The following is an 18,461-nucleotide window of genomic DNA, read 5'->3' on the forward strand; positions in this document are numbered from 1 at the left end:
CTCTGCCTGATCCAGTAGTAAAACAACAAAAATCAGCTGAAATCAGACCTCGGCTCAGTGCATCCCTTCTCTGCTGTGCTGGAAATCGTAAAATAACATAAAGAAATTGATTAAACACATCCAATACACCAACTGCAATGACCGAGAGATATGAAATTACCTGAAACTCATCCTTTATTTGGCTGGAATTGGTCTGTGGATCTAGTCTGCTGATGTTGTAATATATGGATCTGAACTCACAAACTGGAATGGCTGTGTTGCCACAGAGACATGCCTCCAAAATGGCATCATGGACAAATACATACTGTTCCTGCACAGGGAAGGGCATAAGATGTTAAAGTTATATTTTTTCAATACAAATCACAAAATATCACAAGGTGGTTTGTTTTTTTTTTTTCTTAACTCATGCTCAATATGCATATTTGGCTCTGTTTCACGTGGAGACAAATTACACAGTGTGCTATGTGACAGCTTTGTGAGCATATTTCATCCATCATTGAGTGTGAGGTATCAAGTACTCATTTCAAATTTACAAGTAAAATGGGAAGTCACCACTCTCAGGAACACTGGGACAAAATAGGGGTGGGCTGAGGAGGAAATTGGAGTGTAAATCTTATCTGTTCACCATCACAGGGCAATAGTCAGGAATGGATTGTGCTTTGGACCTATGATAGCACCAGAGAAACAACGGGACTAAACAAGTCCACTCCATCTGTCCCTTCAAAACCCCTGGACTCTTGGTATTCTGGGTAAAGTTCTTTCCCTGAACTAATTATAAGAAATCCAGCGAAGTTAAAAGCCCTTCTGAGTTCCAGGCTACTGTCCTTTCCCTCGGGAGGGGAAGGATTTGAAGCACGTACATAAAATTCGTGCAGCAGGAGAACGGTTCCATAAAAGTTTGTGCACTGTTAGACGCTACGTGATGGCGCAGCTTGCTTCATCAGCACCCAAAGCTTGAATCAAGGATGTTTCATTTGCTTAGCTCGCAATTGATATAAACTAGGCACTACTGGAGTCTGCAGTACACCTATGAATGAGTCATGAGACGACTCAGGAGCCAGCACATTTTTCTACTATGAGAATAAAATTAATCAGCAATGCGAAGACCTGAACTTCAAGGTTTGCCCTCCTGTCTTGGAGGCCCCGAGCAGCTGACAGTCAATGTGATTCGGTGCGCATCTGGTCATGTTTAGCCACTGAAAGTTCTGTATAATCACATCACAGAGCAAGCCAGTGTTGACTTAATGAATTGCTGGGCCCCTGGCGAGCGGAGAAGCTGACAGAAAAGCACATCGACCTGCTGGCACCTACCTCTGTCTGCACCAGATTGACCCTTTGGGATCGCAGCTCTCGCACGCAGTTAAATATATCTACCACACCTTCGTTCTCTGCCATGTCAAGCATGATGTCGATGGCAATAAAGCACCCTGTTCTCCCGGCCCCAGCACTAAAAAAAATAAAATAAACTACAATGAGGTTCTGCATGATCAATGGACTGTGAAGGGGCAGAGCTTTACAGAGGAGAAAATAACTGTATCTCAGACAGAGTGGTCTTCTCATAGAAGCTGTTCGCCTCTCCCTAATGAGTTCATTTTTGCATGTAGGTAAATTAGCTTAGGATTTAAGAGAATAATGTAAAAAAATATTTCTTGAAAGGTAAATAGGCCCAGGTAGCAGGAAAAAAAGCTTTGTGTTCTTGAACATCAACAAAAAAAATTATTCTAGGAAAATAATCATGATTTTATGGGTCGGTTCACCTGCACATGTTTCATTGTACAGGACATGGGAGAGCAGCGTCCAGGTAGTAAATAGACAGAATTCCAGAAATTTTCTTCCATGGGACTCTTTTAAAGGCACGTACACATCTACACAAGTGGGTGTGACAAAAGGGGCTCAGTCCTCCACTTCAAACATTTCTTTTCCCTTTTTATTCCGGAGGAGTCTGAGTTCAGAGGAGGGCGATTTCAAGTTGTGGATTGTGAAATTATAGAGAAAGGAGCTCGAGGCTATGCAAAACCTTCAGTTTAGAGCCCCCCACTGCTTGTGAGAACTGGACCATCTCCTGCAAAACTGTGTTGTCATCGTGTCCTCCTTCCCTCCTGGGAAATCATCTGAGCTACTTAGGTGTGAAGGATAGAGAGAGGAGACCGTCTCTTCACATTACTCTGAAGAAAGAAGGAAAACTTAGCTCAAATCAGGGAAACTTCAGCCGCATGAAAACTCCAGCAGAGCCGAAAGCAAGGAGATATGAATGACCATAAATTAATGGACCAGATTAATCAACTGCTGAATAGAGAGAAGATATTTTTCATTTGCAGAATTTTAATGAATAAGTGGCATTTCCTCTCTCTCTATCTCTCAGCTTTTCAGAATTTTAACAAATAGTTATAACATTTCTATATTTAGAGGATCCTGGCACTTCATAAATATCGAACAGTGATATTATCCAGCCAGGCATCGCCAGGGAGAATTTGGTAATTACCACTTAAAGCAAGTCATTAAAATTCAAAAGCAGATAAATAACAGAGAGGAAATGGCATTTATTCATTACCATGTGAATGATGAAAAATTTCTCCTTGCTTTCTTGGTGACAATGAATCAGGTTCACACTCCTTCCAGGGCCAGACTTGTGTCATGGCACCAAAGTAGCAAATTCAGGCCCCGAGCTCTGAATGAATTCCCTTCTGCCAGCTCCTCAGGCTTGGCTGTATTTATTATAAAACTAATTCATTCCTTGCTAATAAAAAACCCCCACAAACCAACAACAAAACACCCTCCCCAACTCAAAACTGTTAAAAAAGGTACAATTTAATCACTTTTCCTTTTTAAAGTGGTTGTGGGATATATTCTCTCTTCCAGATCACAGAGCGTGGCACTTAGAAGCATTGCCAGTGGATTGATTTGGGGTGTTCTGCTCTCTAGCTCTGTGCTCCAGCCACATCTCCTTTACAGAAGGCGTGCCCTGAGCTGTGGCCTGAGCACTGCAGGAGTAGCTGCTGCAAACGCAAACTCCGTTTTGGTAGCAACGTCTTTCCTTGCATCTAAAGTTGTCTAACCCTGATGCCAGTCTGTGTGTGTGTGTCTGCTCTCCCACCACCAGCAACGTGCCTGATCTCACCTCCAACTGCCAGTCCTTCACATCAGGGACACTCCTGTATATCCATACAGTGCATTGCACAGCAAGGCTTTAAGCTCAGCTGGAAGTAAATGGTGCAGAAGACTCCTCACCAGTAACAGCAGCAGCCAGGGAGTTAGCAAGGACGTGATTGAATAGTTTGAATTTTCACAGTAAGGTTTCTTCAGGCATTCCTCTTTTATTTAGGAGCTGCAAGGCACTGGGCAGGTTTTCAGTCTGACATTCCCATTGCAGCTTCTGGGTATTGAGGAGGCCGAGATGCCCAGTGGTTGGCAGGCAGACCCAGGAAGACAGACTAATGTTTCGGACTGGTGCTGGTACAAAGCTGAACTGCAGTGCATGTGGGTACAGAAAAGCCAAGTTGCTTTAAAATTCTGTCTTTCTGTAAGCATTGTCCCTTTTGCTACACAAGGTTTATTGTAGATAACGACTGGAGCGGCTGTCCCAGAAATTTCCCATTTTCCCAGCTCTGCTCTGAGCATCTAAGAAAATACAGGCCACCAGAGAGTCTTCTGCATTTGAATGGCCCTCTCTGACCCACTTATATCATCTCCAAGTTGTGCCAGCTAAGCTCCAGAGCTGCCACTTCAGAAAACAAAACCAAATTCCACTTTGTTTCCTGGTGAGGCCCGCAAATTATACTCTTAAACACACAAAGGACGTAGTCACTTATTGCCAGATGAGAAGAAAAAAGGAAAAAAAATAATCAAAACTGAAAGAGCTGACAGAGGGAAGGCTGAGACAGAGAGCTCACGTACCTGCAGTGCACAACAATGGGTCCTGCTTCTGGGGGATTGAGAAACTTCACTTGACGAACGAAGCCCAGGAGGCCCGTGGCGTAGCAAGGGACCCCGTGGTCCGGCCAGCTGGTGAAGTGGAACTGCCGAATCTCTCGGATCTCATGGTAGCCTTTCTGAGGAGACAACATAGCCACTATTTTTCTTCCATCAGGCTGTAATCTGCATATTCTGATCGCTGCTCCTTTCCCTCATGCAGAGGGTTGAACAAGCGTTTCACAGAATGGTTTGGGTTGGAAGGGACCTTAGAGATCCTCTTGTTCCAAGCCCCCTGCCATGGGTACCTCCCACTAGACCAGGCTGCTCAAAGCCCTGTCTGACCTGGCCTTGAACACTGTCAGGGAGGGGGCATCCAAAATCCTCTAGGCAATCTGTTCCAGGAGGTACCTCTTCCTCATTCCCACTCTCATCACGTGCAGGAATGTGTCCCGCATGGCTTTTCACTTCGAGAGATTTTAAGCTGAACTCCAAGTGCAAACGAAGTGGGTAACACACAAGTGAGGACTAGGAAGGCAAGTGCCAGCTTCCAGTTCAAACCTGTGGTCTTAAGAGTTCAAAAACCCAGTTGAGCAAGAACTTCACAGAGGGATTCCAGCCCCAGCACACCATGGCTGCACTTAGCCAGCCTCCTTTGGCATTACTGCCATAAATCAAGACGTTACTCAAATCCTTTCTGACGTGCTGAAGCCACAGTCTTGGGGAGTGCACACCTAGAGAGTCAGCGTGCCCCAGGCACTGGTAGATTTTTTGCCATCTCCTGCCAAAAAAATCTCAGTTTGAGATTACAGCTGGTGGTGAACAGGGCAGGAACTGGTACGAAGTCTCACCACTTGGCTTTTCTGGAGAGACCAAGTTACTGCTAAGTGAAAAGTGACACGCGCTGTATATGCCCTGTAAAGGGTGATGCAGGAGCGTCAATTGGCCATGGCACTTCCCCGTGCAGGAAATACAGGTGGTATCCATCAGCAGGTCCCCTCACCTGTCAGATTTCAGCACTTCTTACGAAGTTTTTCAGTGATTTAACAAAATATGGAGCTGATGTATTAGAAAACTGGAACAACATTCCCATTGTGCGGAAGTCCATTTAGCAGGAATCTTTTGAGAAGCTTTAAAACCACCGGAGAGTAATTTGGACAGACCTGGAATACTCTGACAATTATACTTCCTATTTCTAACTCAAGTAAGAAAAAATCTTCCAAATCCTGCCAGTTTGGGCAGAATTTCTATACTCTTGCCTTTATTATGTTTTTATTTCTGTTGAAAGAGGATCCTACCTGGCACCCAGCTGAATTGATACCTATTTTCATCTGTAATTTGCCACTGTGAAACATGGCAGTTATTATTCCTGGCGTACCATCAGCTGTCTGCTGGCTTTTGGATGCATTTAAACTTCAAGCACTGTAGATTTTACTTCTGTGGCTACATCAAGATGTTCATGTAAAATCATTTGTCCAAATTTGGAATCTGTGTCAAAAATTTAAAATTTAGGTTTCTGAAGTGAAACCTGTCCAAATACTAACAGCTCCTGTCTCCAAGAGCCTTCTGGATACGTTTCCCAGAGTTCACATTTTTGAACACAAATTCAGCATTATATCAAAATTTCTGAAGATTTCCTTACCTTTTGTACAGTAAATGTACGTATGACATACTCTGCCAATGGTTCTGTCTCAATTAATGTGACTTTAATATCTCCATAGACCTCTGTGTCATCCGGCCAGTATCGAACACACTTTACCTGAGGGGGAAAAAAAGAAAATATTGAGAGGAACTACCTCAAGTTGAGTCAGAGCTGACCTACATTTTACTCCTCTTTCAAGCTGAAGCCAACACAAACCGGGTTTTCTTCTGATGTACAGACTTTGTCAAAATTAACTGTATAAATTAGATTAAAATTCCTTTACCATATATATAAAGCACAGGGAGGACTTTTTCAGTTTCCTCCGTTGTGAATCTAAATGAAAAGGCTGCATTTAGCTCTTTCTAAGATAGTCTTCCTTATATTCCCATACATGCCCTGACTATATGTCAGGTTTACAGAATACCTGGCAGTCACTACCACCATCCCTTCTAAGAAAAATCTATGCTTTTGCGATTGCTATTGTAATTCTGAGTTCCCTCTGTTTAGTCAAAGAATTCCAGTTTACAGGGTTGCGAGATACTTGTTGATACATCAAATTTCTTTGACTCTAAGCTGTCCTTATCAGATGTGGATGCAAATTTGACATTTCAACAGCTGTGACAAATCTCAGTTAAGGCTCATGAAAGAAATCTCCTGATTACGTAAACATATCCCAAGCTCAGACACTTGTAGAAGCCATGTGCAAAACTAACAGCAGAAATTAAAGCCAAGGCTGTGAAGCTCTGAAAGGATCTTTAGGCTAACAAAGACTGAGTTATTAAATGCTTTGGCATGAGAGTGGAACAACACCTAAAAGCTGAAGCAATTAGCTACTGCAAAGCAGGTTTCATGTTCCAGTTCCAGTCATAATCGGAATGAGTTTTATAAATATTAAGTGATTAATGTAGGTTTGTTGAGGTTTTTTTTTTTACACAGAGGCATTTATTTCAAACTGAAGTGTCAGTAGAAGGCAAAATAGAATAAATAACAATAAATGAACAGAACCAGCTGGCATTCAACCATGAGATCTAAAGGAAATCAAACACAAAGCAGCTGAATTACTAATAGCTGTGAGTAAACTATCATTTAAATTTTTTTTCAGTACCAAAGCAATGGAAGGTGACTCCAACTGCTGGCAGAGAATGTCTCTAATCCAAAGACTATGAGAAGTGGGAAGAGTACGCTGGGGAAAGGCACCCCAGACATGCCTTTTTCTTATTCCCTACAGTCTAGCCTACACCTTTTGAGTTACCCACATTTCCTCCCATCGTGGGATTTGGCAATTGCCTTGTGCTGGCAAAGGAGCTTCTTGTCTGAGCACAAGCGTGTGAAGCAGAGGGTGTTGAGGAGGCCAGTGCTGCTGGGTGGCCCCAGGATGCAGCTGTGCTCAATCCCACACCACCACGGAGTAGAGATCTTCTGAAGGGATTGGAAACTCTAGACTTTGAACTGTCATTTAAAGAGCGCTTTTGACAGTGTGAATGCCAGTCGCACATTCTCGTGACTTCTCCTGACTTTTTGTGGGTAGAGAAGTGTTCGAATTATACAGAGTAATTATTACAGAAGTACATTGCTGCTTCTGTACTGAAAGAGGAGACAGCTTCTCAGCTGGCATAAATTTGTGTAACTCTACTAAAGCAGAGACTTACACTGGGAATACAATCCCTATTAGTTTAGAAGGGAAGTAGATAAGTATTACAAAATCTAGCATTTTAGAGAAAATAAATAAATGAATAAAGAGGGGTTTAATTCATTCCCTTACTATGGTAAGCAAAAGGCATTTCACTTGCTGAGCTTGCCTGAACAGCCACACCATGGTATACCCAGCACCCTTACCCTGCCCACTTCCACCAAGTTGGTGACCATGACAACACTTGCGGAGTTTTCTTGCCAAATCATTCTCCAGAAATCCTTCACTGTCTCTTGCATCGGCCCTGGGGCAGAAAAGAAGACAAAAGGACATCTTAGGAGAGCATATCTAGTGCCAACAACTCTTCTTAGCTGTTCCCCAGCCGTTGCCCTGTTCCTCCAGGATCCTTCTCTCCCTTTCAGAGCATCCCTCTGCGATTCCAGGTTACAGACACAGAACAGCCTGGACCTCTCCAAGAGATCAGAGACCTCATCCATTCTCACAGGGAGTATTTAAGGTTTCAGCATCCTGGAAAGTGAGGTGATGCCTGTATTGTAAATAGTGGAGATAGTTCCAGGAGGTAAATCACAGGTAAGTGCTGGGATGTGGATGCACCCTACAGTGAGTCTGTAATTAAGGCTGCATTGGAATTTGTGCCTGACACGGCACTACAATTCCTCCCTTTCACATTTTAATATGTATTAATTCTGAAGGAAGAAGGAAATATGCAGAGATTGGGCCTTTTCTGAAAATTTCAGGTTCCAACAGCCAGCACTGAGGTTGTTTAGACCACAGCCTCTCTCTGATCTTGTTTCCTTCCTCTTTTCTACACTTTAGACAAAGTCCTCTCACAGAGTCCTTTCACCCACTCTGTCCGTACTCCATCCTCCACATTCTTTGCCTTGCTGCATTCCCAATGCTTGTACGTCCTCAAAAAACAATTTCATTTTACTCTTTCAAAAGGGACGAGCCAGCAACGAAGTCATAAAGCAGAATTTAAGAACAGAGTAATTCCCGTGAATGTTACTTTTGCAGGTAAGGAATGTACAAAAATGAGAATAAATAATGGTAGAGAAAGCGGTCATGTCATAAGAGTTGGGCAATGGAGGAAAACAGCACCCTACTATCTAGAACAGGTAGGAGGTTTGTCATCTAACATGGATAGCCCCAATTATGGAATTGTGCTGGTTTTTTTCTTCTTTTTTTCCCCTCTTTCTTTATGCACAGGAAACTCATTGACTAAATTAAAGAAGGTGGTATTCAACTAATTCCCACTAACCAAAAATTCATCTGTCACAGGCTTATTGATACTGCTCTCCTCAAGTAATTTCACTTCAAAACATAAACCCAAGCTCTGTAAAGTCCCTTATAGTTCTAATCTCATACTTCATGCACAACGGACACATTATAGATTGTTCTGCCAGCCCTAGGCCTGTAGCATTTTTTATTACTGTAGCTGAGGTTTTGTGATTGAGTGCCTTAAAGATCTTGGAACATTCTATATCCTTCTCCTTTGTGCCCCTACACTAAGTTTTCAAATGTTCCCCAGACCAGAAGATATCACCCTATAAATAGCTCTTACAGCAGTTTACAACAGCAGTGGTTTCACAAATATTTAGACATACAAGAATGAACTTGCCTTGAGTTGCAATGTAGTGGCGAGGCCGGTGGTACCCCTGGAAAAAAAAGAAAATACGTGACAGTCTGCGAGATCACAGCCTGGACAAGTCACATCAGTATCAACAATTGCTGCGCTCCTAACAGTGAACTAACACTGGTTATCAAACGAGTGAGGAGAGGCAAGTGGGTTGCCCTATTGATATTTTAAGTGATGTTGTCTCACTCTGGCTGAAGAATAAGATCTCAATGGGCCAAAGAGAAAAGGGGCAGTTTTCATTATTTCCTTGAAGAAACACAAATCCCGTGGGTAATCCTGTGACTAATATGTGGGTAACACTGCAAACTAACAGGCTGTGCACCTTCTTGTCTGAAAGAAGAAAGGTGTGCATTTGCCTGTGTAGGAAAGTGCTGCATATCAGTCTTACATAACTTCATTAGGTGTATGCTTTATCCCTGAAAGAAACTGGTGAATGCTGTCATGTTCCTAAGAATTAGGAGCTGCATACAAGAAAAGCATATTCATTTGATCATTGTGTGTGCAAGGGAGGCTCCTTTCCGAATGTTATTTTCTTAAAAAAAAAAAAAAGTATATCCATCTATTTACACTCCTTCTGCACTGTAACTTTGTAAGAAGTCACTAACTCTCAGGTACCTACTATTGCCATTGTGATGGGCTGCTACTAATTTCTGCACACGTCACTTAGCCCTCGTTCCACTTATTTTGGTGGATCTGTTAAACACAGGAGATCTCCACCTGTCCAGATTGGTCAGACAGAATAAACCAGGGACCGAGAACCTTCTCCCTGTCACAACACAATGTTTGTATAATGCTCAGCTGTCATTCGTATCACATCAACAGCCCGTCCCTACGTCAGATGCACCAAATTCATAAGCAGAGATGTCAGCAGGAGTGTTTGTCAGACTGGGAACGTCCAGGAGCCTTACGTCGATGTAGTTGGCGTTTATGTAGTCCGAGTGAGGGTCCCCATCCAGGAGTTGCAATCTCACTCTTGAATGATCATCTGAAAGAAGGGAAGAAAAAAAAGTGACAGTAACGATAAAGAGGACTTTGTAAGCGCTTCATTTTATCTGCCGATTCCTGCAAATGGATAATTTAATACTTACAAGAATAAAAAATGAAATAATATCAGCAATATCCCTGTTCCTGCAAGCCCTTTCTTTTGCGCTTAAGATGTAAGGTTTAGATCCTTAGGTTAGTGCTCATTCATACTCTGTGTTCATTAAATTCAACACTGTTGCCACAATCCTTAAAGAGCTTTTAGACAGACCACAAATGTTGCTTGGTTTGGGGCTCTCAGGACACATCTTGGCAGGATGTATCTCCATGAAAAAAGCCATCTTCACGCTTGGAGGTAACAGCCTCCCTGGCTTCACCTGATCTATGGAAACTGAGGCAAGAGCTCAAACTGTCAAGATCAGGATGGAAACAAATAGGTCATGATAAAGTTATAAAAGATTAAGGATGGCAAAATGGCAAGTGAAATCCTGCAAATAAGAAGGGGGGCAATCCAGAAACCCGAGAGGAAACACTAAAAGATTTCAGAGCAATGTTCTTTATGCAACCCACAGAACTCAGGGCAAAAAGAACAGCACCAAGGCAGTATATAAAAAACAATAGTGTTAGAAACACTCACGTTTTTAAGGACATTTGATGTTACTTTAGATAAAGCAATAAAATAAGAGATATCAGTCTTTTCCCATCCCAGCATGCTCAACCGTTCAAGTGCAGAAAGGAATCACCCCAGCGTGCAGATGATGTCGTGATTTTCCACCAAGGGAATACTTTGATCTTTCTCTGGACCAGCTGATGCTGGGCTCTATCACAGGAGATGCTCCAGGAGTTGGGCTGTGGAGTTGGTTTTCTCTGGCAACTCCAGCCCTGCTCTGTGATTAATGCTCTAAAAAGGGCCAGTTGCTTGGCAAAGACTACTGGGTTACAGTGGTCGCTGCTGGCCATGCTGGGCTCATTTTTAAAGGATGTTATTGAGTCCATTACATTTGTTTCCTCTCTACCAGCTCTGCAGACCCTATGTCTCAGTCAGTAAAGCATTACTGTTTAGAAGCACTTTGCAAAATACAGGCCTAAGCATGATTTACATTCAATTAAAAAGAATTATAGCAATGAAACATAAAAATCCAAGGTGTGATTCGGCAGTAACTCAGTCAAAAAGGGTTTTAGTCGTCACTTAATTAAATGTAGAATAAGATAATAATTGTGAAGACAGATGTGCAGGCAGTTCTGAAACCCAAGATTTGGATACATATTAAATATTCATTCCAGTATGTAAAGCAATGATTCTTACACTCTATTCATTCTTTAGGTGAGTTTTTCACACCTGAAAAAATACAACCACATTGCTGTATTTATCAAATCCCACATTCGCATTCAGAAAAGGTTACGCAGGTGAATCCATCAAAAGCTCCGCTATATTTGTATTAATAAATATAACCTTTGTAGACACCGTGGAAGTAGGCGTATTCCTCGGAGAGCTGATGATGTTCCCAGCTCCAGACAATTACCTGCGCTCAAGGCAACTGCACCGGGAGTTGCAGTAAATTATGTGGTTAGACAGACAACAAAGGGATTTACGCTTAGAACAATTCACAAAGACAGACAAAGAGCTGATTAGACTGGACATCTACATGAAATACACAAAATCTCCCATAGATAATTTCACACTTTCAGTTCCAGGCAGAGAGCTCAGCAAGTTACGAATCATGCAGAACAGAAGCAAAGAAAAAAACCCCACAAAACTAGAGATAATGCTTGGGAGGGGAACATTTACTAACTCTTCTTGTGATGCCATGACATAACAACATTATTAGAAGTCTTAATGTGTTGCAATAATAGAACTAAAAAGTGATGAGACCAAAAATGACCCTAATGACAGGAGAGAAGAATCACAAGCTGATTCTTTAACTGGGGCAAAGACCCCGTTGACACACAGTGTGTAGCTGAAGTTTTCTGAATAGCCATAAAGGAAGAACCTGCCTCTCTTAATTTAATAGAATTAGACCCCAAAATGATGTTTCAGCTGTTTGAGTCACTCTTTAGCTAATAACTTAAAACAGACAGGATGAATTGCTCCTCAGGGAGCTATATGTCAAAGTCCTGAGAAGCAAACTGCAGAAGAGGTCTATGCTTTTAAGACAATTATGGATAAAGATGCTCTGTAGCTGTAAAAATTGTTAGTGTTTTTGTTGTTGTTTTGTTTTCCTTTAAGCCAAATATAGTTATTCTATCTGTGAAAACCAGCAAAGGATGGAGAAATGATCAGATGTAGATCAGACAGTAGGAAAAGCTTCTTCACCAAAAGGGTTGTCAAGCACTGGAACAGGCTGCCCAGGGAAGTGGAGTCACCATCCCTGGAAGGATTTAAAAGATGTGCACACGTGGTGCTCTGGGACGTGGTTTAATGGTGGACCTGGCAGTGCTGGGTTAATGGTTGGACTTAATCTTAAAGGTCTTTTCCAATCTAAATGATTCTGTGCTCATTGGAAATGAATGATATTCCCAAAAAAGGAGAAATTCAGATTTAAGTCCGATTATATATTGGGACCAAATAAAAAAAAATTCTTTTATCTCGACTTTGCTTCAGAAGGACAGAATTCAAAATACTTCATTGCATACTTTACAGAAATGATATTGATTCCTGTGGGAGATTTATTTCTCTTATAAGTGTGAACAGAGCAGCAGAAAAAGTAATCTGTGTATATGGTAACACACAAAATATTAATGACGTCTTCATGGTGCCTTTAATCTTGTTCATAAGTTTAGGAGTACAGTCTGGACAAAAGTTCATGAAAAGTTCATGAACCTTGTGAACTCCTTCCCTCCCCCTCAACTTTGGAATTTAGCTGGGTTTTTTTGATGGAGGGAGGCAAAACCCAATGCAACTTCTCATGCTATCAGCATTAACAATCTTGTGTATAGTTGTGGGTTTTTTGTTTGTTTTTTTTTACTTTAAAGGTCTGTTTAAAGAACAGCAAATATCTTCACTCTATCTCTTCCCAATGGTTAAAATTTATTTCTGATTCTGCACCCTACCCACTGGACTTCACTAGCCAAGGGGACTACACACTTGGCACATTGAAAGCGTCGCTCAACTCTTCTGTAAATTTATCAGACATCATATCACCGTGTGCTACAAATGGCTTATAAGAAACTTTAAAAATGGAGGGGAAAACAAAAGAAAAATGGCATGTCCGTAACATTCAAGACTGTAAAAAATAAAGAAATCTACTTTAACTAATGCATAAATGATTTTATTTCTCCCTGTTTACCATAGTTCGTATGCAAGTTAGCAGAACTCTAAATTTGCACGAGGAGTATTTTGACTGAAAATTGGTCTTAAAACATTTCAAAAATGCCAATTTCACTGAAAAGCACTGTGCTCCCATTTTAGCACAGGAATGTTACAATTTCAAACTTCTGTCAAAATTCCCATTAGTGATCATTTGAAATATCATTGCAATTTTTCCACATCTCATTTTGACACCAGCACTGGATTAATCTCACACAACTTTCGCCATCTAAACATCACGCAGTCAGTCTAAACTGGCTGTCAAGGTTCCCCACACAGATGATGGAGAAATACAGATACAGACATCTGAAACAATTCAGACCAGTTCTGGCACGGAAGGATGATTTGCCCTCCCAAGGCACATTGTCCTCCTCTTTCTATCCTCACAGATCCTGGACTGTGCCTTGAGAACTGGGTAACAACAAGTTGGATATATCCCATCCTCTCAGGACACACGTAGTGGACATTGCAAGGACAAGCAAAAGTTTACTCACTACAGCTGAAACCATGGAATAAAAATGCTTGGAAGACAAAAGACTTCTATTCTAAATCCAATATTGACATGTGGTATTTATTTTAGTTTATGCATCATCCCTGTCCATGGGTAAGAAGTGCTTGCCTGTCAGCTAAGAGCTTCATTAATCTCTCTCCGTTGTTCATCTCTTCCACCATTACATTCTCTGATTAATTAATGGTCTTCCAGCTCAAAGCATATGGTAGAGTCAGAGTGAAGGAAATAAAGGAAATTTCTCTACTGCCTTTTGTTATCAACTCAACGGTTTTTAATGGACCAACTCAAGAATTTAAACCCATGGTGCCTAAGTGGGAAGATGGTGGAGCTCCACTGCAGATGGGAGGACATGTCTTAAGCCGTATGAGCACCCCTGTGAGTGCTGACCTCTCCTGTAACACCACCCTCAGCAAAGGGACAAAAGGGGTAAGAAAGCACTCTCCTGTAAGTCAAAGCAAAACACAATCTGATGTCTTCATTTCCTCAGCTCTCATCTGAGAGTTTTCACTCTCCTATATGTAACAGCTCTAAATTTGATGAGGAGAAGCAGAATAGAACCAAAAGTCCCAAATAACATTTGGTTGTTTTCTATGCAACGGGTTCAGCTCAACATCCCTCCCCAACAATCACTTGATGCACTTTGAAACACCTTGATATATAGGCCCTAAAGCAAATACAAATAATTTTGCTTCAGCACATAAACAGATCCACTACCTACCCTTGCCCCTACTGTCATTGCGTTCACAACTTTTATACCCAAATCAGAGGAGCAAAGCTCATGGATGCTGCCAAGATGACAAGAAGTTCCAGTAGGGCAGCTCCCTCTGGCATGGGAAATCAGTGCATACAGAGCATCCTTCCACCATCAACGGTGGATTTCTGGGTCATACAGACACCAAATCCACTCCACAGCTTCTCCTCATCTCCAAAAGACATACCAGTGTTGCAGATTGAGGGGAACACCAAAAAGCCAAGGCTTTGAGCATGGGAGAGCTTCAAATTCTGTTGCATCTACCCCCTCCCCGTGAACAGATTAGCCTCATCTGCAGTTTTGGGCTGTAATTGTAAGAACAGCAGATGCTGGGGCTGGCAGTAAGATCTAGGTTTTCGTAGAGAGGCACGATGTTAATACAGCCCTGGGAAAGCAGTGAGCTGAGCGAAACAGTCCTGTCAGTGTACTGTTACCCAGAAGGCCATAAAGACAAGATCTAATCTGCTGTGATTCACTGAGCAATGCTACTTATTGCAAGAGTTTACAAAACCCAGAGTTTAATAAAAGTCTCTGAAGTAGTTACAAAAGTTAGATCAAAACCTGACTTTTCAATTCACTCCCCAAAAGGCACAGGCTATCATGTTCCAGGAGTGACAAAATGGCAACTGTGGTTAAATAAAACATGTTAATTGCCATTTGCAACATTTTGCCAAATAAACCGGTAGGAGCAATCAGTGCACACTCTGGGTTTTACCAGCAATCACAATTCTACTGCAACAAAGCAGCTAAGAGTGCAACTGTTCTCCACCTCCCCTCCTCTGCTCAGGCTTTTGTACAGATTGTACCTACTGACGACAATTCATTTTCATCATCTGCCCAGAGGGAACCACTCTCCTGCTATTCTCAGCTCTGCTACCGACTCTCTACTCTGGATCCTGTTGTCGCCTTTACTCAGGAAGTTGCCCAACGTTGCGCATCAGCAGGGCCTGCCTCAAGGCTTAGCCAGTGACACCACTGAAAATTTCCCACTGGTTTTACCAAACGTTTGATGGATGATATGGTCCTTCTGCAGGCATCCTGCTTCCCTTCTCCCTAGTCTCTTTGAAGTGAAGAGAAGATTTCACTCCATTTTATCACCTTTGCCCATCACTAAATTCTTCCTGCTGTCTTTTAGAAGAGTTCTCTCCTCCTTAAAACTCTCCATTCCAATATATATTTGAAGCAAAGAAAACCCACTCAGCTTTGTTATTTACCTCCAACTCCTCCTTTCCGCTCTCTCAACCTCATTCTGAAATCTTTCCCAACAGCCCTCAAACTCGAGCTTCTTTTCTGATGTTTTATACTGCGCACAACATATTTCTTCCTTGGCTTTGATTACATTTTGCATTCCCTTGCACAAGCAGATCACCTCCTGTCTGCATTGCTACTGTGTATTTATAGTTCAAAGGCTAACATCACTGTTAGGCAACAACTCATCTTTGTGAGCACCTTCCCTTTAGATAATGCCCCATTTATCTTCCTTGATTTGGCTTCCTTAATTTCTCGATTTGGCTTCCTTGATTTCACCCAACGTGACTTAATTTTGCTCTTATAGCCTTCTATAGATTTATCCAGTCATGAAAACCAATGACACATGCGTTTATATCCTTATTTCTTGTTCTCATGGTCTCAGGCATGGCTTCTCCAACTTGATGCTGCTGAGCAGCCCTTAATAAGAATTATTCTTCACACCTCCGCCCCCCATCATTATAAGGAATGACAGAACATTGGGGGAAGCTGCCAGGAGAGCTTGTGGAAAGCTTCACAAATATCTGATAAAAATGACAGAGGCGAACCTAGTCCTGACTTGGAGAATAAAGCTGACCTGGATGGTTTTATGGAGTCCTTCATCACCCTGCTGTTCCCCAAGGTATCCATATTCCTATAACATCAACAGGAACTGCTTTTTGAAAGAAGTAAAACCAAAAAGCTTTAGTGCATTTTCAGCTGCCTTCTTGTGATTCTGAGGCAAAAGTTAAGCTGGTCTCACACATCAGACCACCTCTCTGGGGACAAACAGTGATGGCTCCACTGGTTACTGACCACAACGACAGAGAAAATGTGATCTCTGATCCATATCTCAGAATGTGATATATCTGCATCTCCTTTGTGCTCCCATTCGTGGCACTGAACATTCTGGCTTATATAGTAAAAAGGGACAGAAAATGTGCAACATCACCCACTGCAAAAATCTGAAAAAAGGATTTAGCCTTTAAATCACAAAGTACAAAAGCAAGGTGGATAGAAAACACGTATAAACCCCATAAGCTCATGCAATGACTTTACATAAAACAATGAAAAAATAAACATCAAAGAAAATCAAGAAAATCATAGAAATGCAGCCTACAACAACCAGACTGAGTTACTGAATGCTCAGTGCTGTAAACCAGCTTTTAGTGAGATTCTCAAACACACTCTTTTCCACAGGACACATATAAAATCTTACAGAAAGCTCAGTTTAATGTGAATTTACACCTACAGGAGATTATGTTTCCATATCTGTTCTTATTGCGGTTCTCATCTTCCTTGGCTGTGTCCCAGGATGCCGTCTGCCCCTCAGGTAGTGCCTGCAAAATAAACATAGTGGAATGCTTGTAAAAATCTGGCCAGTGCCTTCAGGTGGATTAAGATGACTGAGCAGGGCAAAAATAAAGGTGCTGCATAATTCAGTAGCCAACCAAGCAAACAGCTGTTCTTGAGGAAAGGGCACATCCACTAATGCAGAAAGCAAAGCTTGATGCAGACCATTTGCATCTCTTGGCTTCTGCCAGCCAAGAATCATTTTCCTCCTGCTACTTGAATCTAAAAAGATCAGGGGAATTTGTTTCTGGATGCACAGTCACAGGTTAACCTCATTTTTCCTGTAGAACACAGTTTGTGGAGATTTCACTTGTAGACAATTCTAAGAAAGCCCAGACGGCTGAAATACAGTGCTCAGCCTTTCAAATTTACATTGAAAACAGACACAGTGATTTCACCTATTTCTACCTTAATAACAAGGTGATGCAATACAAACCCCTAGCTGGTTTTCTTTGGAGAAAAATAAAAAAAGCTCATGGGTAAGGAAGTGAGTCAAAAGGGGACAGAAGTTGCTCGTGAAGTATGAAACTAAGCAGTGACCTTCCTAAAATGTGCTCTGTTAGTTGAGAAAGGACGGGGTAAGGAAACTTGGAGCACACAATGCTACACTTGTAGCTTGGCCCCGCGAATGTTCTGAGCACCCAAATGAGCCCCTATCCCTTTGAGAAATGTCCAGGAAGGGTTTTCAAGGCAGAGCCAGGAAAATCCTCATGGGATGTCATGGGATCTGCTTGGAGGATGGTCCTGACTCCCTTGGAAGACGGGCGGGTTGCCTGTGAGCAGGCTAATCCCTCGCCCTGTCCCAGCACAGGCACACCAAAACAGCATCGGCACCACCTCCCTGGGTACGGGGGCATCACGAAGAGATGTTTAGCCAAGGCTTGCGATGGCCTGCAGACACCCAAGCCTTGACCCAGGGCTGAAAACACCGCTGGGGAGAAGAGCAGCTCCCACAGAATCGCCCCTACGGGTCTGCCTCCTCCAGGATCTGCTCGCTAGCGTGATCCTACGTTACTAAAACCAACAGCAACATTATAAATTGTATTATTTATGGTCCCTAGGGAACAACGGGGGTTTTATACACTATAGAATCGCATCTGCCTTAGCTAGCAGCGGGTAGTTTGACACAGCTGTGCTAGAAAATGAATTTATATTCATCTTCCCAAGCCATCCAGGTCTATTACAGTGCCCGAATGCAATAGCAGAGAGACACAATTATTAGGATCTACAACACTGACATTACAATTAAACTTAATATGAGCAAACCCCCGGCAGCCCAGATGATTGTGAATTTTCCCCAAAGGGGTTCCAGGACAGAAAATGTCAGGCACTGCAGCACTGCCACAAGCACTGCTGACAAAAGACAGGGACAGCGTCTTCCTATTCAAAAGCCCAGGAGAAAGAGTAATAAACTCTGTAATTGGTGAGGGTTTTGATCACAGATATATTTCCTTCGTAGACAGCTGTTTCCAAATAGCAGCTCATCTGAGAGA

The 18,461-nt window shown here is 42.2% G+C and overlaps 1 protein-coding gene across 1 annotated transcript in view; it reads right to left on the minus strand.

Annotated features, from left to right (window-relative positions):
• Positions 1-133: 133 nt before the first annotated feature.
• The window catches only part of LOC104277869 (receptor-type tyrosine-protein phosphatase T-like), a gene marked incomplete at its 3' end in the record, with an annotated part of 98,939 nt that continues 80,611 nt past the window's right edge, over positions 134-18,461 (minus strand). Inside the window, exons 11-18 of the mRNA XM_009874652.1 lie at positions 16,868-16,955; positions 9,747-9,823; positions 8,821-8,857; positions 7,388-7,485; positions 5,552-5,668; positions 3,895-4,049; positions 1,312-1,447; positions 134-310 (exon numbers count right to left, since the gene is read on the minus strand). Coding sequence (XP_009872954.1) covers positions 134-310; positions 1,312-1,447; positions 3,895-4,049; positions 5,552-5,668; positions 7,388-7,485; positions 8,821-8,857; positions 9,747-9,823; positions 16,868-16,955 — 885 coding nt within the window. The remainder of the gene's footprint in view (positions 311-1,311; positions 1,448-3,894; positions 4,050-5,551; positions 5,669-7,387; positions 7,486-8,820; positions 8,858-9,746; positions 9,824-16,867; positions 16,956-18,461) is intronic.

Source organism: Apaloderma vittatum, unplaced genomic scaffold (assembly GCF_000703405.1).
Source record: "Apaloderma vittatum isolate BGI_N311 unplaced genomic scaffold, ASM70340v1 scaffold4858, whole genome shotgun sequence".
Lineage (NCBI taxonomy): Eukaryota > Metazoa > Chordata > Aves > Trogoniformes > Trogonidae > Apaloderma > Apaloderma vittatum.